Below are 16,518 nucleotides of genomic sequence, written 5' to 3'. Positions count from 1 at the left end.
TGGATTCCAGTTACTATTAGCCATCACTTAGTTTCAGCCTAAAGAACTTCCTTTAATATTTCTTTTGCAATGCAAATTTAATAGCAATAGATTATCTCCATTTTTGATGAACTAAGAATGTCTTTATTTTTCCTTCATTTTTGAAAGATAGCTTCAGTGAATATAAGATTTTTGGTAGAAAGGTCTTTCCCACACTTTGAAATATGAATTGTGACCTCCATTGTAGTGAGTCGTTAATTTTATTGGGGTTACTTTGTGTATGATGATTTTGTGTGTGTGTGTGTGTGTGTGTGTCACTAGAGATTGAACCCAGGGGTGTACTATTGCCAAGCTACATCCCAAGCACTTTTTAATATTACTTTTTATAACAAGGTCTTGCTATGTTTTTGAGGCTGACTTCAAATTTTCAATTCTCCTGCCTCAGTCTCTTGAGAAACTATGATTCCAGGTCTGTACCTCTGGACCCAGCTGGTAATGATTTATTTTTCTCTTGCTGCTTTTAAGATTTCCTTTGTCTTTGTCTTCTAGCATTTCACTATGATTTGTTTAGGTATAATCTCTTTGCATTTAACTACTTAGAGTTCAATAAGCTTCTTGAATATGTAGGCTGTTTGGAAAGTTTTCAGCCTTTTTTTCTTCAAATAGTTTTTATGCTTCTTTCCCTCAGGTATTCCTATTATGTATAATTTATTGTGTTTAATAGTGGTTCCATTCTGAAGTGGTAGTTCTGAGGCTCTGCTAATTTTTCTTCAGTCTTTTTTCTCTCTGTTCTTCAGACTGCATAAAATCTATCAGTCTACTTTCAAATTTAATTCTACCAGTTGAATTCTACCCTTAATCTCCTCTCTATTGGATTTTTCATTTTGGCTACTGTTCAGATCGACTACAGAATTTCTATGTGCTGCTTCTTTACAATTTTTGTATCCCTGTAAATATTCTGTTTGCTGAAACATCATCATCATCATCATCATTTCCTTTGTCTTTTAGCATGATTTCCTTTAGCTATTTGAACTTGTTTATTATGGCCTTGAAATCTTTATCAAATCCAATACTGAAACCACTCAAAAGCAGTTTCTGTTGCCCTCCACACACACTTTAAATGGGTCACATTTTCTAGTTTCTTTGTATGTCTTATATATTTTTTTTTATTGAAAACTATATCTTTTTTGCCAAGTGGGGTGATTCAGGAAGCTGAAACAGGAGATCACAAGTTTGAGGTCACCCTGGGTAACTTAGACACTATCTCAAAAACAGAAAAAAAAAAGTATGTGGGTGGGGTGATGTAGCTCAGAGGTATAGCACCATTGGATTCAATCCCAAGTTCCAAAAAAAAAAAGAAAAGAAAACTACAAATTTTTGGGTAATATATTGTGACAACTCTGAATAATGAGTCCCACTCCCTTCTCTGGAGGGCTTGATTCATTAGTTTCCTATCTCTAATGGAGCCACTGCCCTTCATTTCCTGATGTTCAATATCTTGAAAACCATATCTTCATATATTTTGGGTAGTTTTTGTATTGTTTCAGAGAGAGGTGTATCCAATTCATATTTCTGCATTTCAACTGGAACAGAGGTCTTATTTAATGATTTGACATATTGATTTTGTTTCTTTCTGGTTTTCAGTTATCTCAAATTCTTGGGCTACTAAAATCTACAAATAATTAATCCTTTTACAATATTCTGACAATTTTCCCCCTTTGAAAGCTCCAAATGACCTGAATGATGCAAGTGTTCTGCTAAAGCAGTGTCCAGGTAATTGCCAGCCCAGATCTAATTTCTCAACTTAGACATTTCTATATCAAGTGGATAGGGTGATTTTAGATTCTATATGTGTGAAAGACACCTTGGAGTTTTGACTTCTAGTGGAAATCACATAGAACCCTGGGTAAAAACAAGTTTCTTGGGGCTGGGATTGTGGCTCAGTGACTTGAGTGCCTGCCTTGTACATGTGAGGCCCTGGGTTCGATCCTCAGCACCACATAAAAGAAAAATAAAAAATAAAAACAATGTCCTCATTTGCTATTCCCCCTTTCAAGACTTAAACCTTTCTTTAAAAAAAGTTTCTCTTTTGTACTTTATCTGAGTCAACAATAAAAATATTCTATTTTTTTTAAAATCAAGGTTGAAAAGCCCTTCTAGGGTTCTGGCTTATGAAGACGTTTAGTACTTAACCCTGTCTTGAACAGATTCAATACTGCACCTCTTCTTACTCAAGTAGTAAAATCCAAGTTTACAAAAACTTAGATAAATTATGAATTTGAAAACATCTCCAGGACTACTATAAAGAGTTTTTAGCTTATTGGTCACTTTGGCTCATGGAGACTTCTTTTCCTTTCGATAGGATCACCTAGGCATTAAATTGCTCATATTTAAATTCAATGTTAAGTACAACAGAAGGAATTGCATGAAAAATTTATGATATTTGGGGACCATAAATTTCCTTCTCCCACAAAAATTCATGTAAAAATTTATATATGTATGTGTATGTCCATTATTACAGGGAGAGTCTAAAATTTCAATCAAATTCTTAGATGAGTCTATGACCTAAACAAAGGTTAAAGAATTGTTTTTCATCTTGTGTTCCTTTTGCCTAAAATTTTACAATTAGGGTGCTATCTTTTCCTACAAATTGAGGAATTCTTTGACCCATCTTCTCTATCACATATACATATCTGAGTATATTTTCTATATATTTCAAGTTAACAGCTCCCCATTTGTCTTTTGTATCTTTCAGTATCTCTAATTTCAATAGGTTTGTAACATTTTTTTTTACTCAATAATCAATAGAATCAGAATTCTACATGTCTCTCTTGAATATGAAAATAAAAATGCACTGCAAGGGCTGGGACTGTGGCTCAGTGGCAGAGCGCTTGCCTCACACATGTGGGGCCCTGGGTTTGATCCTTAGCACCTCATAAAAGTAAATAAAAAGGTATTGTGTCCATTTACAACTAGAAATATTTTTTAAAATGTGCTACAAGAGGAGGAAAAAGGAGGGGTAGAGAGAAAAGAAGAACTATTCTACAGAATCAAATTAGTATACAGAAAAAGAGGATTCAAAAGGCACAGAATGAAGATGGTTAAGATTTAAAGGCATAATTATATTAGCCCTCAGAGAGGGATCAGAACATCTGAGTGTTCATCTGTTTTACAAAATAACTCCTTGATTATACCACCTAACCTACTTGACTTTTATTCTAGATACACAGGGGGGAAATAGCCAGTTCAGCAAAAATATTAAAATAATATATAAAATACACATATACACCCAAAAATGTTTATATCTACATCTCAAATATCCATTATAATTATGGTATTCAAATAGTTGAATAATTCCACACATAAATAGATTAAGGAAGAATTATTCTTTGTAGAAGACTTCATTGTCAATTCAGAATAAAGAAAACAAGAGAATCAATTTTGTCATTTACTCATACTACATTTTACCGAAATATACTAGCTAGGCAAGCATAAATAATTAGATTATCCATTTCCTGGTGAAAATTATCGTCAGACACAGATGAAAGTCAGAAAAGTACTTTAAAAGTATTTTAAGTAATAATTTATAAGACTTGCCTTCTGTTTTGGAAAGCTATTTGACATCTGATCAATTTATTTATTAAATAAATGGGAGTATTAAACCCAAAAGTCACATGATTGTTGTGAGAATTACACATGAAGATGTCTGTCTCTCAAAACACAGAAAAAGGAAGAAAAATACAGTGAACAAAAAACAATTGCAGCTAGAGTAAGACTGTAGGACTTTCTGATTCATTTTCTACTTTCCTGTGAATAAATTGTCCAAGACTTTCCTGTATTAGAAAATGAATTATGTAACAAATAAAATTTCTGCAACTTTAGTTATGGCCCCTCAAGGTTCTAATTGAGGCTAAGTATCCCCAAATCTACTCATTTATTAAATTCCATTATGTTCCTAATACTTTTCTTTTATCTAGGAAACATTTAAAACAGTTTCTCTTCTTCTCCCATTTAATTTGTTGTTGGTGGTGGTGGTGCTATTTTGTTTTGTAGTTATGGAGATCAAACCTCAGAGATACAACCCACCTGCAACCCTCCTGTAGGAAACATTTCATAAAATTCTCCAAAAGTCCTATAAAAATTCCAGATCCTGGCAGATAGCAAGGAGAAAAGATTATCAATCCCTGACTTTAGTAGTCTCTTGATATTTGATCCCTTGAACTAAAATACTCCTGTAAGTTCCTAAAAGATAAAAAGAGTATATACGAGGGGGGAAAAAAAGCAAATTTCAGATAGCAAAATCTCCTTTCTCCTATTCTAATCCCCTTTAGTTCCACTTTCTTCCAGTTCTGACCTAAGTATTTGAAAGCAAGAAATCCTATTATGAATTGAAGCAATATAATATATCCTCAAAAGCTGTTTCTTTTGAGAAGTGAGTATACCCAAGTGGGGAGTAGCTTTGCTTTCTAATAACAATATATGATTAATGTTAAATGTCTAACACTCCATGTCAACAAAATCTATCTCTGACTAGGCATGGTGGCACATACCTATAATCCCAGCAGCTGGGGAAGCTGAAGCAGGCAGATCACAAGTTCTAAGCCAGCCTCAGTAACTTCACAAGATCCTAAGCAACTTAGTGAGACCCTTTCTCAAAATAAAAATAAAAAGGACTAAGGATGTGGCGTAGTGGTTAAGCACCCACTGGGTTCAATTCCTGATTAAAAAAAGAAAATCTCTATCCATATAACAGCAATTAAAAAACAGAGGTTGTTACCAGTCTATCAGGATACTTCTAAGGGCATTAAATTCTATCACTCCAAAAATGAAAAGTTATAAATTTGTTTCCCCTAGACGTTTCCCTATGAAAATCAATTCCTTCATTGTTAAATTACATGGGAAATTTTCTGGTTTGATAAAAAGGCACAGAGAAGAAAAGTAACTCTGACCTACTCATTTAAAATTTCTTAGATGGAAAACTTTCCTCTTTATCTTGCTATTCAAAATGTGGTTCACAAACCAGCAGAACTGGCATCATTTGGGAACTTATTAGAAATGCAGAATATCACTGAGTGCAGTGGCACATGCTCATAGTTCTAGCTACTTTGGAGACTGAGTTTTATAGGTTCAAGGTCAGCTTCAGTAACTTAATGAGACCTTGTTTCAAACTCACTTTTAAAAATAAAAAGGGCTGGAGATATAGCTCAATGATAGAGTTCCTGGGTTCAATCCCCAATGCCACAATAATAAATAAATAAATAAATACAGACTATCAAGCATACTATACTCCAGCAGGATACTACTACATCCCAGATCTAATAAATCAGGATCAGCATTTTAAGAAGATACCCATAATTTACGCACACATTAAAACTTAAAAAGCATACAGTAAGGAGATCTTAAGGTCCTTACAGTTGTTTCCTATGAAAAAAATCATCTGACAATATTGAAGCCTATATTTTCATGTGGAAAGACCTGGATAGGGCTGAGTAAGAGCTATTCTGTTAGGCAAGACATGCACTCTTTCTAGCTCCCCCAAGCCTCACCTGCAATCCCCATCCATTTGTGAAAATTGCTTGGCTCCTATTCAGTCTCTAAACTGAGGAAGTCCCCTTTTTAATAAAAAAGATATGCCTTCAGAAGTAAAATTCATTAGCTACATTTTTAAGTGAAAGGAAAAAAAAAAACTGTTCATTTACCTTGATGGGAAGTAGTGAGGTCCAGGTAGGAAGTAAGGGTGATGGAAAGAGAATCGTGGAGGTGTCCCAAACAGTGTGGCTGGATGGCCAAGGGGAGGAGGCTGGTAGACATGTGAGTGTGGAAGGGGAGGAGCCTGGGGGATTGGAGCACTTCTGGGACAAGTGGAAACGCTGGAATACTCCTTGGGAGGTTGGATGGTTGAGGTTGCAAATCTGGCATGGGCTGTACTTGCACTAGTTGGAATCCTGCTGGTGCTCTCCAGAGAGACAGGAGTAGGTCTCTTCACAGAGCGATTGGCTCCGGAAGGTAGCCGATGAGTGTCAGTTTGGGAAGGCCCAGCAAAGCGTTGAGGTGGGAGTGCTGGGCGGAGTGGCAGACTTGGAGCCTGGACGGCTACCTGGGCAGTACTGGAGACGCTGGGCTGGAAAAGTGTGATGGGGCTTGGGCGCTGGACTGCAGGTGTGGGCAGTTGGATGGCAGGTGGGGCTTCACCTTTAGAAATAAAAAGAGCATAGGTCAAGCATTAATTGGATCATGGCATGTTTTTCCTTTTCCAGTAAAATTTAATGAACTGTTAAGAGGCCTTCATAATTACCTTACCTAACAGCATTATCATACCAAACCACTGTATTTCATTTATAGCATTTTGAACAAACTGAAAGACACCATGATTTTTTTTATTCATATTTCCAAAAAAAATCTATTTCCCAAACAAACTCAAAGTCCCAAAAAAAGAGAGACTTTTTCTGTTTTGTTCATTACTGCACTCTGAGGCAGAGTTCTGCAAGGCACAGATTAAGCCCCCAACAAATTGTTTTGGATGAATAAATAAATTGATAAAACTACTTATTCATAAGTTGAAAGCAGGAATATATACAAATGCTGGTAGGCATATATAATTTTTTCTAACAAATAATATAACTATTGACAATAACTACTTGAAAGGTCATCTAGGAAAGGGAACAGGGCAGTTGAACAGTAGGAAAAGCTAGACTTTGATTTGGTATTATGTGAATTTTATAAATTGAAATGTATTAATTTTATTTTTAATATTAATAGTTTCAGAGTAGTAGTATCGGTCATTTTTCTTTTATATACTTCTGTATATTAAACTAAATTATAAATGACAATTTTGTTGGAAAAAAGTTAAGTGATAAACAACATTGTTTCACTCTATTGCATTCAACATGAATCCATAAGGAAATTTCCCAACGAAAGTAAACTTAGCAAAGATCAACCATTTGTGACATATATTAAAGGAAATGCTATTTAGAGCAGGGCACAATGGGGATTATGGCAGAATTTTTCAAGTCAGGTAAACCAATTTTGTGTTTTATCTTTCTGTTCCTGAAGACAGGATGCTGATTGAGTTGCCCTTTTATCCAAATGACATACCTATCCTTAATGTAACTAAATATTCCTAATGAAATACTGACAGAAGTCATAGCAATAGAGTAATATACAGTATATTCCAATGCAGCTAGCTGTCTGCATTGGAAAGAAAAAAAAGTGCAGTTCAAGAACAGACTGAAGTTAGGAATGTCTCTGTCAAGGCCAAAAAATTATAGATCAGTCTTTCAACCATATCCAGATAACACCACCCCTTCTTTATTTCAGTTAATGCAGATAATTCTTCTCATCCTGGAAATAGGGAATGAAGGGACACATGCATCTGTTTCAAGATGGCATCTGACCCAATGAAGTAGCAATAAAGTATGAATGAAGCTATCCTGATGCTCAGTTGATGAGGTAGCATGGATTAGTCCTCTCACCTGTGAGGCACAGGCTTTAGTCAGGCCTTTCCTGGTTTATCAAGCACAATTTCTTTCCTAATCCCCATTGTGCCCTGCTATAAATACCATTCCTCAAAACCTTGCAAATCTATTAACTATCACAAAATAGTGTAAATATTTTTATGTCCACCACCCCTACCACAATCACCAAGCTGGGCACTTGAGAGTGTATCCCCAGAATCTGGTTAATAAAAAATAAAGAAAGATTGGAGTGGATAAAAGAAGAAACTAACAAATCAGCCTAAAGATATAAACCTCCTCCTAAAGTCGGGCTCTAACTTTCAAAATCTCTCAAGATTTTATAAATTGCATTATTTTTGTGCTCAAAACATTTACCAAAAATCTACCTCTGGTGCAGATTTCTTTTTCCTATAACCAGTACAAAAAGTTCTTAGTTTTCAGTAAAGAAGTATGGTCTTTCTAAGCAAACAAAAAGTAAATTATAAGAGCTGTACAGAACTATTAATAAAGTTTCAGTCACTGAGGAAGGGAGGGTTGTGTCTTTTACCAAATGTTCTTTTCTACCAAATGTATTTCTATAAAAGAAGAGGTGAAAATGAGGCATGGCACTATAATTATGCATTCATTCGATTCAAGTATTCATTAAGCAACTAAAATATTCCAGGCACTTTTTGCTCTCTGGTCATAAATTAGGTAGATAAGGAGTTATATGAAAGCATAGCATCATGTCAAAATTCAAGCCACATGAGTTCATGCATGCCTTTAATCCAAGAGACGTGGGAGGCTGAGACAGAAGGACTGTAAATTCAAGGTCAGCCTCAGGAACTTAGTGAGGCCCTAAGCAACTAAGCCTGGCCCTGTCTCAAAATAAAAAATAAAAAGAGCTGGGATGTGATTCAGTGGTTAATTACCCCTGGGTTCAATCATTGATATTCCACCCACCAAAATCAAGGATGTTAAATAGGAGGTTAAAGTCTGCAACATACAGTCACCACTGTTAAAACTGTCAATGAACAAGGAAGGTTTGTGAAAAAGACAGACCTCTAACCTATCAAACAACTATATATGGTAGAAACTAGCCAGTCAGAAACTAGTCAGTGCCTTGTTTACTCTTCTTCTAGGTTATATTTGCCAGCCTCCCTTGCAGTTAAGAGTGCCATGTAGATAAGGGCTACCTGGTAGAATGTAAACAGAAGCTATGTCCATCTCTTCTAGGACTGGCCCATGAAGACTCTCACACATGACCATCCATGTTCTTTTCCCTTCTGCAGGTCCAGGCACAACAGTACAGAGGCCTTAGATGCCATATATTAAAGATGGCAGAACCACAAATCAGGATCAGCTTGTCTATAAATTGGAAGACAGCCACTTACCAATCAAAAATACCCCTTTTGGACTTTACATGCGGAAAAAAATAAGCTTTGTGTTTAAACTGTTTTAAGAGCAAAAAAACTACTGCACATGTTCAATGAAAGAAAGGTACAATCAATTTTTTGCTGTATGATTGGAATGAACAGTGAAGCAACAGAGTCGTGGCAGAAACTGACACAGACCAATTTTTTTCTATAAGAGGTAATAAGAAGAAGAGAACATGTATGGCATGTAGCTGGGGACAGACAGATGGGAAATGGAGAACTGAGAATAGTTAGACAATGCTAAGAAAAGTAGAGCTTAGGAAAAGACAAAGGTAATAAGGAGCAAAAGAAGACTTTGCAGATGGCACACACCTGTAATCCCAGTGGCTCAGGAGGCCAAGACAGGAGGATTACAAATTCAAAGCCAGCCTCAGTAATTTAACAAGGCCCTAAACAACTCAGGGAGACCCTGTCTCTAAATAAAATATATAAAAGGGCTAGAGATGTGGCTTAGTGGTTAAATCTCCCTGGGCTCAACCCCTGGAACCAAAAAAAAAAAAAAAAATAGAAGACTTTGCATTGAACCAAGTGATTCCTCCTTCCCCACTTTTCAAGAAAACTTACAAGAATTACATCACTTTTTAAGGAATTTTTTCGATACATTTGAGTTTCTTATGGACATAAAACTTTTCTGGAATGGATCTTAAGGCCTTGACAAGGACAAGTAGACCATCTTTTAAAAAAATTATATCAGAATTATAACAATTATATCAGAATATAATTATATGATAATATAATCCTAACAGCATCAGAATAATGAAAATTTATTTTCTTTTGTTCTGTTTTGTTTAAGCAAGAAATAGGTAAACTAAAAATTCCATGCATTTACTATGAAAATATTAAATATTAGAAGTAGTAAACTTCTAAATTAAAAACTTAGAGAAAACATATGAAAAATTTAGAGAAAACATTTTCTGAAGAGGAAAATGTCAACTAAGATTTAGTACAGGGGCTGGGGTTGTGGCTCAAGCGGTAGGTAGCACGCTCGCCTGGCATGCGTGCAGCCCGGGTAAGATCCTCAGCACCACATACTAACAAAGATGTTGTGTCTGCCGAAAACTAAAAAATAATATTGAAAATTCCCTCTCTCTCTCTCTCTCTCTCTCTCTCTCTCTCTCTCTCTCTCTCCTCCCTCCCTCCCTCCCTCCCTCTCTCTTAAAAAAAAAGATTTAGTACAGAAAATCAATTTCAGGCTTGACAAATGAAATGCAGAAGACAATAATATAATAAGAAAATTCATACACGTGCAAATTGACATTTAAAAAGAAACTAAAATACAGTTTCTACAGAAGTTCTAAATCCTTTAACTACATTTGAATACTAACTAATACTAATATAAAATGAAGATGCTGGCATAACTAGCAAAGACATTTGATAAAATACACCCACAGAGAATTCTGGACTATCATGCTATAAGCACTTTCAGTTATTAAAAACAGGAAAAGATCTTGGAATATAGCATTAAATGTGAGAGGCAGAGAAAATAATGTGTTGGATTTAAAAATAATACCAGACAAGAAAGTTACTATAAATTGTATCAAAGATATAGTAAAATTAGTTTAATTTGTATCCATGTTTTCCACAACTTGATTTCACAGAAACTATAAAATCATCTTTATATTTTGTTCACAACACAGTTCTACAATAGTTACTTAATAAACATAAGGCAGCAGAAAGGACAGATAGGCAGGCAAATAAATATGGTTTTAGAATTTATTCAGAAAACATCTGAGATAGCAAAATTCACCAAAATAGGGAGAATATCAAATTACACTTCCAATCTTCAAATAGATTGAAGAGCCAAAAGGGATAAAAATATGCTAGGAAGACCTGCACAAATTATTTCTTATTAGAACAGGGTTAGTAGAATACACAATAAAATGTAATAAGCATGATTAGGCGTCAATAATAGAGAAAGATACTAAAAAGCCAATGAATTCAGTGTGTTAAATATCGTGCAGTAGTAATCATAGCATTTCTATATTCAAATTCCTCAGTAATAAGAAAAAAAATCCACCCTGGGATTATTTCCTTTTGGAACCCAAATGTTCAATAAGGTGAGAAGACTGATAAGGATAACTAAAATGAAAGGTTAAAGAAAATTGAGGGTTATTTTATATGATAAATGCTAAAAACACAGAAGAAAAAAATAGGTACTCCCAGATCACAGCTGCTATGACTAACTGTCCAAAATCAAACTGATCCCATTAAAAGCTTGTCCTAATGTGCAAAACAAATAAATTCAAATATTGCAAGTTATATGCAAATAAAAATTAGCACTAAGGAAAGCTTAAGTAACCAGGTCTGAGAGATCTCAAAGTCAATATGAATTGACTTTCTAAATATTTTAACAGAAAGAAGAAAATCAATGGAATCATTTAGTCATTATAATACAAAAGACGAGAGAGACTCAATAAACTCCTTCCTACTGAAGACCTTACAAAGATTTCTAAATCCTAATTAACTTTGACAGCAGCTAGTTTAAGAATATTAGGTTAACTACAGTAAAATGGCAAGTTCACAAAATGTTTTAATCCAAGAGAACAGAATGAATAAAAATAATCTTAGGTAGTATTCATCTAAGAATTATAGTGAAATTCAAAGGCAAAACTGATAAAATATTAGATAAAGTGAATACAAATGGCCTCTTCCAAGAGCATTTTTGGAAAGTCAACAAAACTTCTGGCTATTGAAAATGCTGACTTTGAGTACTCTAGCTTGGTAAGTCTATTTTCTACACCCGAAATCTGATCAAATCAATACACTATCAAGTTAGAATACAAAACTTGCTAGGAAAAAAATTAGAATATAAATTGTTTTTTTAAGAGAAAAGTCACACTACTCTGACATCTCTCTTCCATGGAAAAAAAACAAATGTGCTTAAAAAATGAAATTTCCATGACTTTATATTTAGAAAACAAAAGTAGTTGAAAGAAACAACAAAAGAGGAAGGTATAAAAATTATCATCTGTAGATGATGAGAAAGTAAAACTGATTCCTCAAAAGATCTGTGCTATAATTTGTTATTAACAATTTTATAAATTATTTAGAATATGAAATACTACAGTGAAATTTGCAAGTTATACTAACTCCTCTAAGTAATATAACACGCTGATGAGAACAGCCTTCAGATAACATATTTAAAATCTGTATGATTAGACAGCATAGTAGCATATAAATATTTATTATTAAGATAGGTATCTGGGAAAATAATTCTCAAACTATGTTTATAAAATAAAATTCTCTAATTGTTATTTGACATCCAAGAATGGAATATTTACTGATATTAGTTCCCACCATAAAAAAGGCTATTGTTAAAAATAAATCATTACCTTGTCTTTGGTTATTATTGTGTATGATTATAAATTTCTTCCTATAATTCTGTCTACCATACTTATATATAACATCACAGATGAAAGAACCTGGGCAACATTAGAAGAAAACCTCCCAGTTTTCTCATAACTTTGTATGGAATAAAATTAATATAGTGTATTATTAATTTCTACTGCTTCAAATAAGAACATTGATAAAAATGTTTTTTAGAAAGCATACAGTATTTAAGGAGGCTGAGGCAGGAGGATCTTGAGTTCAAAGCCAGCCTCAGCAACGGCGAGATGACTAAGCAACTCAGTGAGACTCTGTCTCTAAATAAAATACAAATTAGGGCTAGGGATGTGGCTCAGGAGTTGAGTGACACTGAGTTCAACCCCTGGTACCCACCACCTGAAAAAAAAAGGGGGGGGGCTGGGGATGTGGCTCAAGCGGTAGCGCACTCAACTAGCATGCGCGGCCCAGGTTCGATCCTCAGCACCACATACAAAGATGTTGTGTCCGCCGAGAACTAAAAAATAAATATTAAAAAATTCTCTCTCTCTCTCTTTCTGCCTCCCCCACTCTCTCTCTCTCCCACTCTCTCTTAAAAAAAGAAAAAAAAGAAAGAAAGAAAGAAAGAAAGCAAAAAGATAGTATTTAACAGTGGATGCAGCAGATCTAAATGAAGTCTTAGGAATAAAATGGGGAAACATGTATTATGAAAATAGAAATCACAAATAACATAGCATGCTGGGCATAGTGGCAAGTTCCTACAGTCCCAGCTATATAAGAAGCCGAGGCAGGAAGATTGCAAGTCCTCAAAAATAAAAAATAAAGGGCTGGAAGTGAAATAAGCCAGACTCAGAAAGTCAATGATCATATGTTCTCACATGTGGAAACTGGAGAGAAAAAAGGGAAAATAAGAGGGAAGATGCCATGAAAATATAAAGGAGACCAGTAGACAAAGGGGACCAGAAGGAGGGAGGAGAAAAGGGTAAACAGAGTTTCTTCCGGGAATGAAACTGACCAAATCATTTTAAGTGCATGTAACTTAACAAAAAATCCCACTATTACATAAAATTATAATGCACCAATAAAATAAATAGATAAATATCTGGGACAGTTGTAGATTGCCCAAGTTCAATCCCCAATATCACAAAAAGAAAAAAAAAAGCATGAAAACAAAGAAAATAAAGACAGACGTAAATAAGCCTATTTTAAAATATAAGATTAAAGGCAATACTACCAAACGGTAAAGGGTAAGAGTGCCTGACTATGCTGGGAGGGGGAAAAGGTTACAAGATTAACTTTCTGAACCTTTTTCTTGAGCGTAGGCATCTTGGATATGGCTTTATTGCTACTGATTGCTAAAATGATACAGTAAAAGAAACATTGAAAATGCTTAAAATGCTAATAAGTTAATTTCTAAGATATCTATACCTCTCATAGAGGTATATTTGTCATCAGGAAGATATTAACAAGTGATAGCAAACAGTCAATGGATAAAGCTCTTCCTAAGAGCTTTTTTATATGGTTATTTCACATGGTTAAAATAAGTTCAGGAAGAACAAATCAATGATGGATAGCCTAATAACAATTAATTAAGATACAAGGTTCTCAATTTTGAGCTCCTACAATCAGTAGACAGACATGTTATAAAGAACTGATAATAGAGCCAGGCACCATGGTACACACCTGTAATCTCAACTACTCAGGAGTCTGAGGCAGGAGGATCAAAAGTTCAAGGTCAGCCTCAGCAACTTAGTGAGACCCTGTCTCAAAATAAATAAAAAGGACTGGTGATGTAGCTCAGTAGTTGAGTACCCCTGTGTTCAATCCCCAATACCACAAATAAATAAAGTAACTGATAATAGAGAATAAATTTAGAGAGAAAGAATACAATAACCCAAACAAATATTTTGTAGAAAATGAGTAACTTCCACTGCATTTCTAGGGCATCAAGAGAATGGTCTTTAACAGATCAGTGTTATTACTAAGTTCCAGAACAGGATGCCTCATACCCCATTAGTGAGACTTTCTTTTATGCTAAGAGTGAAAAGACACTCCTACTTCCTACTAAATTACACCAGTCATTTCCTATATTATCTGACTAATCTAAGGGCTAATCCTGACTTGCTTAAAAGGTGAGGTTTTACACATTTGCTACTCTGGCAAACCAAGTATTTCGTGGTCTACTGAAATTCTTCCTTCTCCTATTTAATGTTCTTTTTTTTGATTCCCCTCCCTTAATATTGTTGTTCTAAATTCTAAGCCTAATATCTACACCTCGCAGAAACAAAATTTCAACTTTCATGCAGCTATTTAAAAAATAGTAATCTACAATAAAACCAACTCACCAACTGGATGAGTGATGGTGTTCTGTAGGCTGGGAATTACCACAGAGTAGGTAGGTGAGCGATAAGGATAAATTGTTGTAGGATTTGTAGAGATAATATTCTGTGTGGTACCAGAAAATACATTGGAAACACTTAGAGGGAAGCGTTTTCGCTTCCCTGGACGAGGCTGATAAACCCAACCTATAGAAGAAGATAGACTGTTTTTAATATAAAAGTACAGACTAATTAGCCTTTAAATAATTCTTTTTTGTTAAATTAGAAATGTAATATAATTCAAAGTTTTTAAAAGTATATTTTCCAGTTCTATAATAAAATTTCTGTGAATGACTCCTCCATTGTGCAAGTTAACATATATATGCATATAGCTTCTAACTAGTTGTCACTTTTGTAACCCATAGCTGAAAGTCAAATGTCTTATATACAGTGACACACTGAATTATAGCAGAATCTACCTCAAAGCCATTGAGTTTAAATCCAAAAGCCATTCCTCTCCTATTTTTATTTTTCCTAAAGCAATGTCTCCCCATAAGACTTTATTCATTTCCTCCTGTTTCCTCCCTTTCCATAAGATAAAATTGTCTATAATAGACATTAATAACTAGTCACTATTTTTATGCTTAAAAAAGAGTCACTCTTCTAAACCTAGCAATTTCCAAAACCATAAATAACTCAATTTCCTTCCAAAGTCAGAAGAGTAACATTAGGGCAATTTTAGCGAACGCATAACCAGAAGAATCACAGATTCTCTGTGGTTACTACCTCCGATCTTCCCTCCTAAGACGCCTCGCTCATATTTCGAGGGAAAAAAACTAATTATTTTGAATACTGTGTAGTTATGTTAGCCATATACTGTGTAATTACCTAAGCTTAATCTCAACATCATTGCTGCTGGGAAAGAATCAGATTCATTTAATTATAACATGAAGGGAATAAGTGTATCAATCAAAAGACAGGATGATGTTCTGATAACCATATAATATGGTATTAGTCCTTGCTTTTTCATTGTCTTTTAAGTACATACTGTACATTTCTGTTGCCATGATTTTAATATATCCAGTATACCCCAGAAATGTAGATATTTATTGCCATTAAATTTATGCCATTATCTATATATGTTTCTGTCTAGGTTTAATCAAAACTACAGTAAAACTGTATGTCCCCTGGTTTGCATTAGTTGGTAAATATGAGACCACTCAGATATCCCCCATTTATTTCCATTTAAGAAAACTTATGCTTTGTATATCAATCATTACTATAATAATGGTCACTATTCCCTTTCTTGCACATTATCAGATTAGGAAAAAATTACACATTTTTGTCCTTCCATCTCAACCTAATTTAGTCTGTATCTAAATAAATTTAAAATAAGTTAGAAAGAGACTTTGTTTATTTCATTTGATTACCAGGAAATTCCTCTCTGTGCTTTTCTTTAATCTTTTGTGCTTCATCATAATAAGGTTTCTTTTGTTCTTCACTAAGTTTGTTCCATTCTAACCCGAGCTGGACACTGATTTCTGCATTGTTGGCCGCTGGGTTAGCTTTGGCTAGTGCTGGCCGGTGGATCCTTGCCCAAACCATAAATGCATTCATGGGTCGCTTCACGTGACCATTTCTGTCCTTACTGAAGGGAGTATCTGGTATTCCTACATGACAAAAATTAAGAGACTAAATTAATGTGACACACATACAACCATAAAGTGAAGTGTACCTTCATCTATACTTATTTTTTAAGTATCCAAAGAAATTATACACTTCAACACAGCCAAAGAATCACTAATATTCCAGAATTCCTTATAATCCCTGAACTCAGCATTCAAAACTATAGCTTAGAAGAACTCTTTTGATGAAATAATAATGTTGAAGACACAGTAAATTGCTGGTTTATTATTCCTTTGAGCTTTATTAAAACTGTAACAATAATTAACATTTATTTACCACTAAAAAACACTCCATCATTAGAGGAGAAAAACTATGACTTATTCAGGATTATAAGTCTACCAT

The 16,518-nt window shown here is 34.5% G+C and overlaps 1 protein-coding gene across 2 annotated transcripts in view; it reads right to left on the bottom strand.

Moving 5' to 3' along the window:
- Sox30 (SRY-box transcription factor 30) overlaps window positions 1-16,518 on the bottom strand; it is a 36,487-nt gene that overhangs the window by 17,995 nt on the left and 1,974 nt on the right. The window contains exons 2-4 of one of the 2 annotated variants that reach the window (XM_076855723.1): window positions 15,921-16,160; window positions 14,518-14,697; window positions 5,679-6,171 (exon numbers count right to left, since the gene is read on the bottom strand). In XM_076855723.1, coding sequence (XP_076711838.1) covers window positions 5,679-6,171; window positions 14,518-14,697; window positions 15,921-16,160 — 913 coding nt within the window. The remainder of the gene's footprint in view (window positions 1-5,678; window positions 6,172-14,517; window positions 14,698-15,920; window positions 16,161-16,518) is intronic. The other variant, XM_076855724.1, reaches the window with a different exon arrangement.

Source organism: Callospermophilus lateralis, chromosome 5 (assembly GCF_048772815.1).
Source record: "Callospermophilus lateralis isolate mCalLat2 chromosome 5, mCalLat2.hap1, whole genome shotgun sequence".
In the NCBI taxonomy this organism is placed as follows: domain Eukaryota; kingdom Metazoa; phylum Chordata; class Mammalia; order Rodentia; family Sciuridae; genus Callospermophilus; species Callospermophilus lateralis.
The sequence above is the reverse complement of the archived record's forward strand: the minus strand, read 5'-3'. Positions and strand labels throughout refer to the sequence as shown.